This window comes from Camelus dromedarius, chromosome 29 (assembly GCF_036321535.1).
Source record: "Camelus dromedarius isolate mCamDro1 chromosome 29, mCamDro1.pat, whole genome shotgun sequence".
NCBI lineage: Eukaryota > Metazoa > Chordata > Mammalia > Artiodactyla > Camelidae > Camelus > Camelus dromedarius.
Window position 1 is genome coordinate 18,313,304 of NC_087464.1, and position 13,388 is coordinate 18,326,691.

The 13,388-nt window shown below is 40.5% G+C and overlaps 1 protein-coding gene and 1 non-coding gene across 6 annotated transcripts in view; one reads left to right on the forward strand and one right to left on the reverse strand.

Moving 5' to 3' along the window:
* The window catches only part of SH3GL3 (SH3 domain containing GRB2 like 3, endophilin A3), a 122,358-nt gene that overhangs the window by 56,481 nt on the left and 52,489 nt on the right, over positions 1-13,388 (forward strand). For 3 of the 5 annotated variants that reach the window (XM_031440678.2, XM_010986818.3, XM_031440677.2), the window contains exons 2-5: positions 1,792-1,860; positions 7,321-7,393; positions 9,913-10,056; positions 12,145-12,278. In XM_031440678.2, the coding sequence (XP_031296538.1) occupies positions 1,792-1,860; positions 7,321-7,393; positions 9,913-10,056; positions 12,145-12,278 (420 nt within the window). Of the gene's footprint in view, positions 1-1,580; positions 1,861-7,320; positions 7,394-9,912; positions 10,057-12,144; positions 12,279-13,388 lie in introns of those variants that run through there. The other 2 variants (XM_064480639.1, XM_031440679.2) reach the window with 2 other exon arrangements.
* TRNAP-AGG (transfer RNA proline (anticodon AGG)) lies at positions 1,448-1,520 on the reverse strand. The gene has a single exon. It is a non-coding gene; the product is annotated as a tRNA-Pro (tRNA).

Sequence of the window (13,388 nt, forward strand, 5' to 3'; positions counted from 1 at the left end):
GACTGCTGGCTGCCAGAGCTTGTAGCAGACAAGTAGCCTGGCAAAACTGATGCTTCAACCCTGCTCACCGTATTGTATTTCTGTCCTTTTCCACCCAAAAGTGTCTTTTCTCTTTTTAAGCACTGCTTATGTTTCTGGTTTTCTTTTTTGATACTTCTTCTGTGATTGCGATGTAGTCAGTCTTAGGGAATGTATTAGAGTTGAATTTATCTAGTCATTTTGACCAGAATTAGAAGCTTCAGTATTTAGTATAGCTTCCAGCACTTAAAAGAAATAGGACTGCAGTTTCTGCAACTCTGGAATGGGTTCAGGAGCCCTATGGTGATCAGCCCTATCTTTTTCATCTTTATGTCCCCCCGTCACATAGTAGATGCTCAACAATATTTGTCGAATGATGGTCAAGTATCAAATATCGTCACGTGATCTAGAGAGCTAACACCATATGCGTATTTACTCTTACTTTGGCAAAACAGCTGAACATCACTGGGGAGTTCAGGAAAAGCAGAAGAATGATCATGACTCTTAACTTTGACACCTGTTGAGAAAAAAATCCCACATTGTTGTCTCCTTCCAAATAAGGAACAAATATTAATCACATTAGTTTCTGTTCTTTGAAGTGGGAACACTCATTCTACTGTACATACTGCTTTCTGAAAACAGAACACTGCCTCTGCCTACGTTTCAGCTTTTGTTTTCCTTCCTTCTCCCTTGAGCACTGTTCATTATGGTTAAACCAAATTTCTCACTGTTTCTTGAGTACATTTGTCCTACACTCTACCACTGAGCTATATGGTTCTCAACTGTCTGGAGACTATTGGTTTTCACAACGGGTGTGTGTGTGCTGCTGGCTCCTAGTAGATAGAGGCCAGGGGTGCTATTAAACATCCTACAATGCAGAGGACAGCTGCCTCCACAAGAAATTATCTGGGCTAAATACTAGGGTGCCAAGGTGGAGAAACTCTGCCCTACAAATTTGCTGCCTCCGGGTCTTTTTTCACATTGCCTCATGCCGGAAGGCCTTCCTCCGGTCCTGCCTGTTGAAATGCCGCCTGTCCTTAAAAAGCTAGTTCAAATGTTAAGCCTTCCAGGAAGCAGATCTTGAATGAACCTACCCTTACCCCTCACACCTTAGCCCCTCAGAATTCTTTCTGTGAATCACTAAAATGCCTGTCACTTTGTATGTTCACAATAATTTGTATTTAATAGTATTATTTGGTGTTGTTTGTATTGTTTCTCCCTTATGTTTTAGTTGATTGTTGGTATATGAACTCTTTTGCTGAAATGTGGGTTCCTGGGTGGCCAGGATTAATCTTATTTATCTGTTTCTTTCTTTTTTTTTTTAACATTTTTTTATTGAGCTATAGTCATTTTATTATTTAAAAAATTCTTTTTAAATGTTTTATTTATTTATTTGTGGAGGAGAGGTAATTAACTTTTTTTTTTTTAACAGAGATACTGGGGATTGAACCCAGGACCTCCAGCATCCTAAGCATGCACTCTACCACTGAGCTATACTCTCCCCTCTTATTTATCTGTTTCTACTACAGCAACTTCCATGTGTTTTACATATAATAGGTGCATAATATCTATTGAATGAATGAGGAACGTGTATCTTCCCATGTCGTTAGTTATGGTTACTCTTTTCAACAATTTTCTTAAAGGACTTAGTCTAAAAAAAATCCAACAAGCTGAACCTGAGTTTTTTTGTTGTTGTTTGTTTGTAATAATTTGTGTCAAATACTGTGATAACAAATGACTATATAATACAATAACTTGTGTTTATTTCTACAGCTATTTAGTGAAAAAATAAGTGGTGTAGAAGGAACGAAACTAGATGACGAATTTCTTGACATGGAACGGGTAAGAGAACATTTTAATGTAAATTGTATAATAACTATGACTTTCATCGTGGTAGGAAATATACTGATACTGTGAAGGATATTAGAGTGGCGATCTCGGATGTTTGCAGTCAGGTGTGGCTTATGGAATCCGAAAAAGGTCAGTTCTTTCACTCTTCCTAGTCCAGATGAAGAGCCTGGATCTTGGAGGCGGGATATGGCTAACTGGTGCCCTCTCGTGGACAAAAGTCAGAATGCGCACAAAAGATGGTCAATCTTGGGAAACAGTTTAGGCCTAAGTAATTGGGACTATGTATCTTGGAGAGTCAAAATGTATTTCTGGGACAAGACTATTCAAATATATAAATGTTGATTCAGTGTGTGGAAGACTCTGTTCCCATGTGTTCAAGTTGCTGCTTAACAAACAGGTTTTATCCTGGTTCTGCCCCGAGGACCAGTTGGATAAGCTGTTTCAGCCTTTTCTGAACGTGTGCTCTGCTTGCCGCACATGGATGCTTTGAGGATCATGCAGAAAGTTAATGTGTATGAAAGCGTTTGGAAGAATGCAGCGCGCATGGTACAGAAGTGATTGTTAACAAATTCCGGAGGAAGACTGTAGATTCTTTGTCCCTGAACAGTCTTCCTGGTCAGCTGTGTGAAGGAGTTTAGGTGGAGGCGGTCGTGGGACCACCACTAATTACCAGCTTCCTCAGTTTCCTTCCCATTTGTTTTGGGCCCTTTAAACACAGCCTTGTTTTAGTAATTAGACTCTCCAGATGAGAGAGGGCAGAAAGGACAAAGCATCTTTCCTCAGGTGTGACATGGAGGATACGGGCTGTCGCAGGTAGTAGAGCGTTCAGCAGACGCTGGGGAACCAGTCCCTTGGTGGCGGAGAGGGAGGTGGTTTCTCTCTTCAGGATACCCTAGACCTGGCCATGCTGTCCTCCAGGGAGCTCCTTGTTTTCTGGAAGAGCACAATCAACTTTCTAGAAATGTTAATGCCTAGATGGAAAAGCTTACTTTGTTTTGCTTTTGAAAAAAGTTCATTTCTGAAGATTGAAAAACATAGAACATTTAAACATCATTGGCATGCTGGAAATTACTTTAAGAATCACTTGATAAAGAAAGACATTTTGTGTAATTTTATCACTAACAGAATGATTCCATTGAAATGTTAAATGTAAAAGCACATCTCAGGAATTTTAGTTTCTGCTGGCGGACTGACACCTCTTGTTTACTTCCTTTCTCTCCCAAAACCTCAGTGAGTGACAGAAGAGATATAAAAATAAAATCTATTATCTGCTTTATTACAATACTGGAAAGCACAGAAATATCTAATATGTGACAAGAGGCCTTAAGAACTTTCTAGAAGAGGTGAATTAGGTGCTATCAGACCCACGTAAAACAAGACACAGAAACGACAAAGTAGTGGAGAAACATATTCCATGACAAATGCAAACCATGCAGAAGGGGAGGAGCAGTAGTAATGTCAAAATAAAATTTGATGCCAAAAGAGTACTAAGTGGAGAAAGACGTTTTTAAAAAATTATGGAAGGATGTAGTCTATCAGGAAATTGTAGCAGTTATGAACCATTATACATCACACAGCATGGCATCTAAACATGAAAGGTAAAAGCTGTCAGAACCACATGGAGAACTGACAAAAATCAGTAAAAGATTTCACATACCTTTCTCATAAAATAATAGATTAAACTGACAATAATAGGCTCATAGAGAATTTGCATAAAATATGGTTAATAATTTCCATTATAAATAAATATAAATATCTGCATTCCTCAAATGGACAATACATATTCACTTCAAACTTCTTTAAAACAGTTTTAATAATCCAGTCATATATTGGGCTATAGAAACAAAACTCAACAAATTTCCCAGACTAAAATAGAACACAAGGTTTACAAGGAATCCTGTAATTTCCAAATAATAATTTCCAAATTCTGGATGTTTGGAAATTGAAAAACAGGTAAAAATAATTCTTACTTCAAGAGGAAATGAAAAGTAAAATTAAAGATCATTTAGTCACGAGAACCCTATGTATCAAGACATGTGATACATGGCTACATCTTACCTGAATTTAGTAGGAAATAAATGTTGGAGAAGCGTGACTCACTGAAGCCAAAAAGCTAGGAAAATAACAGCAAAGTAAATCACTCTAGGTGAAAGGAAGAAATCAATACCGATAAATGAGAGATTAATAAAATAAAAAAAATGATGACAGCAAAAAGGTAGAATCAATAAGTCAGACCAAGAACTATTTGTTTTGAAAACCCACCTCTACTCCTGTGTGTGCAAGAGAGGCAAAAGGGGAAAACAAACTACGTGAGGAATAAGGAGGATATAATGACAGTGTGGATTCTTTAAAAAAAATTCTTTTTTTAAAAGAGAATACGACAAACAGTTACCAGAAACTAGGGCCGCCGGCAGGTCTCTAACTCAGGGACTGAGATGTCAGTGTGTCAGTGGCACAGGCTTTGGGGAACCTCAGGGCTGGAGTACCAATACTAGATGGAAGTTCCAGAGTTAACTGACCGGCAAAGATGCCTTCACACTGAGTGGACTTTACAAAAATAATGTTCACTTCTGTACTTTCCTCTATTTGTCCTGATGGTGTCCCGAGATACTTGCATTGTGTTTAGTTAACCTGAACACACACCCACCCCACCCCCCAATATCCGCAGTTACTCTAGGAGGGAGGTTTTGTTTTTATTTTTTCAGACTACATGAGTTATTTTTTCATTGTTCATCTTGATTGCCCACACTTGCCAACATGTTTAGTGTCAGTCTCTTTAATTTGTAAAGGGTTTATTCCCAGTTTAGATTCCTGGGCTGTCCTGGAAGCAGGTCCAGCATGTGCACATCAGTGCCTGGGAGTTTTTGGCCAAGTGTTTCTTGACTTTTTTCCCCCCAAAGTTGTAGAAGAGTCTGAGTAGAAAGTATCTCTGTCTCTGTCTTCTCTCATCCTCACCCTTTGGAGGTGACACCTAGCTTCCTGATGGCTTTTCATGTCTAAAGAGGGTTGTGTACATGGAATGGAGCACTCTAAGTTGTGTTTTAATTAATACTGAATTTATATAAAGTTGTAAATTTAAAACTGAGTTCTTCTTAAGCCTTAAGCTGAACTTATGGATCTTACTTATAATTTTAGTAATTTCAGTATAAAGATGGTGATAATTTTTAGTTGATAATCATTTTACTTAAAGATTTATCACTATTTACATAATTAAACAAATTTTCTTAGACATTTCAAACTGCAGTACAAACACAATGCATAGGATTTCCTCAAATTTCACATCAAGTCTAAAGCAGGATTGTTCTATGTGCTTTCATTTCTTGTAACTCTAATAAAATATAAACACTGAGGTTATCAAATTCTCTTAAACAATTCAAAGAGCTTCATAAACAATTGAACATACTGATGGGAGTTCAAAGTTTACAAAACTTGTTACCAGGTCAAATGCACGTACACGCACGCCCACCGGCACACACAGCTAGCTCACTGGTATCAGTAATATGGGTTTGATTCATTTCTTCAATATCTTTTCTGTGCTGTCTTTTTAAACCTTCCTGGGGCCCCAGATTTAAGCATTCAGCTTAAGGGGAACAAATAGAATTGCAGACCGAATGAAATTGCTTGTTTGAAAGCTTCTACCCCTAAAGAGATCACAGGTTTTCCCCAAACTGATTTTGTTTGTGTTATAAATCACTCTGAGCTTGTTTTTCCCCTAGCAATGCACAATAAACGTCTTTCCAGGACATACAGATCTTCCTTATTTCTTTCCCCTTGTGATTAAAGAGTATTCCTTTATTTGGATGTTTCACAGCTTATTCAGTCAGTCTCCTATTGATTATCATTTAGGTTGTTTTCAGCTTTTCACATGATATAAAATGGTCTAAGGGACATCTTTTTACCTCAGTGCGGTTTGCTCATGTGTCCCTAGGTGATAAACCCCTGGAAGTATGATAGCTGGCCCATTAATAGGTACTTCCGCCTGGATCTCAAAAAGGTTGTATCATTTTGTATTCCTGTTGTATATGAAAGAGCCCATTATAATACCCTGTATTGGGTCTAATCAATTTAAAAGTTTTTTTTTTAGATCAGTCAGGTGGGTGGAAAGTACCTCCTTTTTATTTACAATTTTTCTGAATCTTTTGCCAAATATTCATAGGCAACTTGTATTTCCCCTCTCTTGTGGATTGCAGGGTTTATTTCTTTCCCTTCTTTCTAGTTGGGTTGCCTTTTTTTTTTTTTTAAATGGGAGTTCTGAGTATAATAGATACTAACCCTTTATTTTTTTACATTTTACTTTCTGTTCACCACTTTTCTCAAAGTTTATGTGTTGTGTCTTTTCATGGTTCCACTTTTAAATTTATGGAGTCAGAATTCTGGTCTTTTTATTATGACGCTTGGGTTTTAGGTCATGCTTGGAAGATCCTTCCACGAAGTATTTCAGAATATTATCCTGTATAATTTAGTACTTTTACAGTTTTTTTTAGGTCTATATTTTTAATCCTGTATGTAGTGTGAAGCATGAAATAACTATTATTAATTTGCCAAGTTTTAACAAAAAAGAAAAAAAAATCAAAATTGTGATGGGATTTGAATTAATTTTACATGTTAATTGTGGAAGGATTTACATCTGTCCCAACTGAATTTTCCCATCTAGGAATGTGGCCTTTCAGGTAGGTATTGTGCATTTGTCGTAATATTTATTCCTTGTTATTGCTCATTTTTAAATTGCTCTTACATATGGGATCTCCTTTTTCTTTACATTTTCTTTTGGGCAACTGATGGTATGAAGTAAAGCTATCAGAATGTGTACAGTTAACTATTCTGTGTATTCTCACATTCATTTTCTGGTTAACCAACAGCCAAGATTGCCCAAGAATGGTTTTGCAGAAGGAAAGATTAAGTCTTAACCTGGCAGGGAAGCCTTTGATGGTAACGTCTTCTGCCCACAGAAGAGTGTTTATTTTTGTAATAACACTAGTGACTATGATTCTTGCATTATTGGTTTATTGAGGTAGTTTCTCATATGAATCCTTGTTATGCCATCCTTATGTAAGTACAGAAATTCAAGTTCACCCACGGTTGAGGAAAGTTTGTCTCAGGAGTGTCTAGTCTTGGTTTTGAGAGTAATATATCAAATATATCGAGTAATTTAGTGGCATATAATAGCTTGTCCAAGTTTTTCTAAATATTATATTAATATTCATTTTAATGTTGAGAAAGAAATTAGTGTTTTCCACTATCATTGGGAAGAGCCATCATTGGAAGGATGTCCCAGAATCAAAAAGTTAAGAAAATATTGCCTTTTCCAAAAGTGGTGAAAACATTCATTTGGATTAAAATCATTATAATGGTGTTATAAGTATTAAATTAATGAAAGTCATTTCTCTGTTTGTTTTTCTGTATGTCGTTTACCAATATCTTATGTGTTTTTGTTTGTTTTTTTTTTTTAAGAAAATAGATGTTACCAATAAAGCTGTTGCAGAAATTCTTTCAAAAGCCACAGAATATCTTCAGCCAAATCCAGGTAAAGTTAGAAAATGTCTTGGAATATTTAGTTTTTCATTCGCTGTCACAGATTCCAATAACCCAGCATGTATAGCTGACATGATCTGGAAACAATGTCCTCTGTGTCCAGATAATGAAATTCAGTTTTTTTTTTGAGTGACTGAAGGTAGTTGCTGTGAATCTTAGCTGATGACAAACAGAGCAGACACTTCTGTGAACCATGGTGACACTGTTTGGATGGGATTTTGGTCTTAGCAGCAAGACACTGCTAAGCAAAGACGTTTTTAATGATACTCTTCAGAAACCTACTAAGTACTTTGTAAAGGTTTTCTTATTCAGTTGTTTCCTCTTTAAAAAAAAAAACCCTCTGCTATCCTTTTCTAACGGTGTATATGAATTTTAAATGGCTTTCACTTCATGGCTTTTGAGCTGATGAAATGAGGCGTAATGCATATGAAAAACAGTGTGAGACAGTCCAGTGTTACAGTAGCTTCTCAGCGGGAGGTCTCTGATTCCTCGGCATTGAAGCAGCCTCCCTTGACGAAGTTTTCCTAAGTTCTGGATGATAGAAAACCAACAGAGGGCGTCCGAGCTTTGAGTTCTGCGGGTTTCCAAATCTGCCTTTACTTTTCATGAATTTATTATTTGCACGTAACGACTGTGATTCCTTTGGCTGTAGGAATCAGCACACACTCAACCATCTGAAAATCTAGAAAATAAAACCTTTAAAACATAAATTTAAGAAAATATCATGGCCCAGGGAGGATGGCAGGTATACAGTTCTTTAGAATTGTACAGATGATTATGGTTTTAAAAACCATAATAATATATTTCTTCCCTGGCCTCCTCAACGATTGAACCACACAAGTCCCTTCTCCTGATAAATCAGTCAGCAAATATTTAGCAAATGCTTTCTCTAGGCAAGGGGCTTTCCTGTGTACTGTTAAGTTGGACAGGGAGCCTGCCCTCCATGAGCTGATGTTGGAACGGGGTAGGGAGGTGTTGACCAACAATGGAAGTGTCCACTTGACAAGAGGCCTCTGGTTATTCCTGGAGAAGAAGGGGGAGGCCTAGCAGCCTCTAATTCAGTTTAATGAACCTCAGTAACAGGCCTGCTTACATCCCACATCCCGCCCTGACAGTAGGGAAGAGGAGCAGTGTGTATGTGTGTGTGTGCGCATGCGCGCGTGCTGTGGGCGTGAAGCCTGTGTGCCTGGGGACCAGGAGGATATAAGTGCTTCTGAGGCTGAGGTGGGCAAGATTCAAAAAGGCTGACACCGTGAGTGTCTGAAGTCTTGCTACTCAAAGTGTGGTCCGTGGACCAGCAGGATCAGCATCCCCTGAGAGACTGTGAGAAATGCAGAAACTTGGGCTCATCCCAGACTGACTGGATCAGACTCTGCATCTTAACAGGAACCTTGGGTGGTTTTGCGTGCACATTAAAGTTTGAGAAACACTGGTTGAGAACACATTAAAATAAATATGTAATTATTAAAATAAGAGAAAATAAAATTTATCCCTTTACCAGCTAAAGTTACCTCAAACACCACCTAGCCTACAGAATAAAATCCCAAACTCTTAGCTTGGTGTTCAGTTCACAGTCACATTTTCCCATAGGTATTTCCTGACTTGTCCTGTGCTAGTTTCTTCTTCAGTCAATCCAGCCTCCTCTTTATCTGCTGGTTATGTACCATTAAGCATTCCCCTTCTGAGCCTCACACTATTTCTGCACTTTGGGAGACACCTTTCCGCCTTCATTCAGCATGTTGTTATGTTTTCCTTTCCCTACACCACACCAATAACTAGGTGTGAGCTCCTTGAAGGCAGAGGCTGGCTTAGGTCTTTCTGGAGTTCCAGTAGTTAGCATGGTGTGTCGCACAGAGCCGAGATTCGTGAACACTCCTGGCCTAAGTCACAGAAAAGAAGGTCCCAAGCAGTGGCCGCCTATCATTTCCCTTGGGCCTGGGAGCTGAGCTGCACCTGAGGGGCTGTCAGCACAGACTCCCATTCACTCTGGGGACATCTGTCTCCTCCCGTAGGTTCTGCTTCCTACATTGAAGTGTGCAGCGGCCCTCCTCCATGATACTGAATATAATCAGTCTGGGTACATGCTTGGGGGGTGGGAGAGTGGTGTTAATGACCAGTTGGTAGTTTGAAACATCCGCCTCAGCAATTCCAATCTTAGTTTGCAATCGGTTCCCAGGAAAATTTGTCTGCCCAGGTGTCAGCGTCTGACAACGTGTTAGCTGTGGGTGGGGTAATGATAGCCCCGGGTACTATTATTTGGAGTCAACAGCGTGTGCCGTAATTTCTATTTCCCATCGCGGCTGTGCGACGGTGCCCTTAGCTAAAACCTTGGTTAAGATTCCAGAAAATCATGTGAGAACCTAGGTAGTTCACACATGGTCCCCTCATGTCTCAGGTCTCTGATATTTTGCCCAAGGCGACCTCGATTTCATCAGCCACGTTTGTTAAATGCTATGCACCTGTCACTCCACCTTGCCACTTTAAGGAATTACAAATGATAATGTTTTTAAGCATACAGAGCTAAGCTAGGAATGCTGAACACTGTGTCGAAGATCCGAGGACAGGTGAAAACCACCGGCTACCCGCAGACGGAAGGCTTGCTGGGCGACTGCATGCTGAAATACGGGAAGGAGCTCGGGGAAGGCTCCGCTTTTGGTGAGTGCTCACCCACCACCTGGGAGAGCCGAGAATGCGTCCTTTGTTGATACTGTGTTATGCACAAGACTTTCATTTTAACAACCCTTATTATTTTTTCATATTCTCAAAGTAATACACATTCAATGCAGGAAGTTTATAAAACACAGGTAAGTAAAATGCCAACATCACCCATAACCACTTACCCAGTGACTGATCCAGTCACACTCTCTCTTGTATATCCCCTGTACCTTGTGTTTATTCTTATTTATATTCACATAACCTTTAAAAGTTAAAATGGAGTTATAAGATATTTACCTTAATACCCTTCTGTAACCTGCGTATTCCCACGGACAATAGCGCAATCCATGTCATAAAACAATTAATCTTCTACAATATTTTTTAAAGGCACCCCAATATTTCAAGTATCATAGTTTGTTCAATCAACCCCATTTATTGGATATTTAGGTTCTTTTCTTTATGTAGCTGCTGCTGCTTTGGTAGCTTCCCAGGTACCCTGTGACTCGAGGGAACGTGTATTGAGAAAGAGCTGGCGTCAGGAGGGCGTTAGCAGCAGATGGGCTGCTTGCTGTCCTGAGGGAAACACTGTGCTGTTGGATACCCTCTTCTTGGGGCCACAGAGAGGAAGCTTCCTTAAATGCAGAGACCTGAGTGGGTGGAGGCTGAGCCCCACGTCCTCGTGCAACTGGAAATGCTAATCTTGGGGAAGGAGAGGGGATGTCAATCCATGGAGGTGCCGGCCAATATTCAGAATGTCATCTTTGGTGCCTTCAAAGAAACATATTTGGAAATGTTTCTGTCAAAGCTAAATTGGCTGACATTCTGTGGTGTGGGCACTGGAGACAGTGAGCGATGGGGCCAGAGGCAGTATCCTCTGTTTCTGACCAGTTGGGCAGGAGAGAGACCCCAGGCTCAGAAAGGACGTCTCATTTCCATCTCAGAACAAGTTAGGACCAGGCTCTGGGGAGTTAGTTAAGGAAACTTAGCCTCTCGGGAGGAATAAAGCTACGGTGGGCCAAAACGGGTCTTGGCCAGCTGCGGTTTAGAGTAACAGTTTCCACTTAGCTTTGCAAGGTCCTATAACACACACTATCTAGTTTATTTCTTTAAAAAAATAAAAAGTGAGGTGAGGTGACATTACTATCCTGTTTCACAGATGAATAAACTGCACATGCCCTTGACTTGTAGGGAAAACAACTTGAAGGTCAGAATTTTCTGGAAATGCACATTCTTAGACTGGGATTTCAGGTCTTCTTCAAGCCTGGGAGTTAAGAGACCCCAAGCTCTACCTTTTTATGAGATCAATTGGAAAACCCCAACTACAGGAAAAATAGTTCAGTCTAGTGCAGCATTTCCCAGAGGCGTCTTCAAGGAAACCTGCCACTCTCACTGTGCACAGCTACCAGGACACCTGCTTGCAAATTACTGTAGGGTAGCTGGCGCTGAACACTAGGGTGTCATCCGGCGAAAGCTGCCCATCACTGCCCACGCCCAGCATGGCTGGCCGCGGACCTCACTGCAAGAGCGGGCCCTGCCCACCCTGCTGAAAGGCTGTCCCATGTGACGCTGCCAAGCTTTGTTTGACATCAGAAAGAGTAGGGAGCCTTAGAACCGTCTCAAGGATACAAGGAGTGGCCTCAAGAAGACCTAGCATTTAGAAGCTGAGGTTTTGTTTATTTATTCCTATTGTAATCTTTACTGGTTAATACTTAGCCTCTGATGAATGAATCCTTTTATTGTTTACAAAGAGGGATTTTGTTTTGGAGCTTCTAAGGAACCCTTGGTGCCAGTTCACAAAACTACTGGTTTAAAAAAAAAGCTTTAACCCCATCTAGTGGCCTATATGGTAAGTGCCTCGGTCTGTCTGAGCCTCATTTTTTTCTCTATAGTGGAGAAAGTGCAGAAGTAGAAAGACTTTCCCTTTTCATTTTTCTCTTTTCTGGGTCACGATTCAAAGGTCCCAGACTAAGGACCTTGTTACATACCATTGATCATCACAAAGTTTTGGGAAAGAGTTAAATGAACGTCACTGTTAACTTGGAGTTGGATCACCTAAAGAACCTTTTTTATTTGTATTTCCTATTCAAGGCAATGCGTTGATAGAAGTTGGTGAATCCATGAAACTAATGGCTGAGGTGAAAGACTCTCTTGATATTAACGTAAAGCAAACGTTTATTGACCCACTTCAGTTACTACAAGACAAAGATTTAAAAGAGATTGGGGTAAGTTTTCTCGGCTATAAATCTCCCCATTGCTGCTTAATATGATGTTTATATTTAAAACCTTTAGAACATTTCTACAGGGACTCAATGAAAGCTTCCTCTTATTGTGAGTGGTAAAAAAAAACAACTCAGTTATGTTTACCTGGTTCACTGGGGAAGAGTCCCAGGATCAATTAGCCCTTTACTCTGAGTCTTACTGAAGCCAGTAGAAGCCAAGCTCAGGACAGATATTTCTGCAGTCATCTCTCACGTAACAAAATGATTCCATGACTTCCGTTCTGGATTTTTTTGATCATCAAAATCATACCATCTTTTGATATGTTGGTTATTATTTTCCATTACTTTTTCAAGGAAGTCAGTATCTCGGAATCAACATTTTATATTTGGAAGATGTGCAAGTTGGGCCTCCAGAGCATACGTGGGAACTTTCAGGGAGCTGTAGTTAATCACCTGCCACTTGCTTGGCGGTGTTTTTGCAGATGTGCAAAAACAGCCTTGAGACTTTTACCCGGACAGAGACTGCTACTCTAGAGGGACAGCCCCTGTTGAGAACTTCTTTGGGCGCCCCCTTGAGGAGTTGAACGGAAGACCTTCCCCCCAAGTGCCTTCAGGGTGACCTGGAGGCAGCCCCAGCCAGCTCGCAAGGCGGCTGAACCTCAGGGATGTCCCCTCTTCCTTTCTTCAGGCCCAGTGCTTCTCTTGGTGGGGTCCCTGCACCAGCAGCAGCCTCGCATGTTAGAAATGCAAATTCTTGGGCCCTATTCCAGAGCTTCCCTTCAGAAAGGCCTGGACACCCGTAAAGGCATTTAGAATTTATGCTGGAACCGAAGGGGAGGGAAATTCGGGAAGGTTGAAGGGAAAATGGAAGCAATCATTCAGGAACTCCCAGAACATCCCTCTGCCCTCCCCACAGCCCACATGCCCCCTGCACCCTCCTCAGCTCTTCACTCCTGTCGTCCACTTTCTCTTCCATCTTAGGGAAGGTGATGTTCCTCCTGCTCCCTCAGGCCGGTCCTCCACTGGGCCCCAGAGTCCATCACCCTCACCTCGTCAGGTCCTTTGCTGCGTCTGTCAGTCATTCTGTCTCCTGAATCTCCCTTTTCCCTCTTT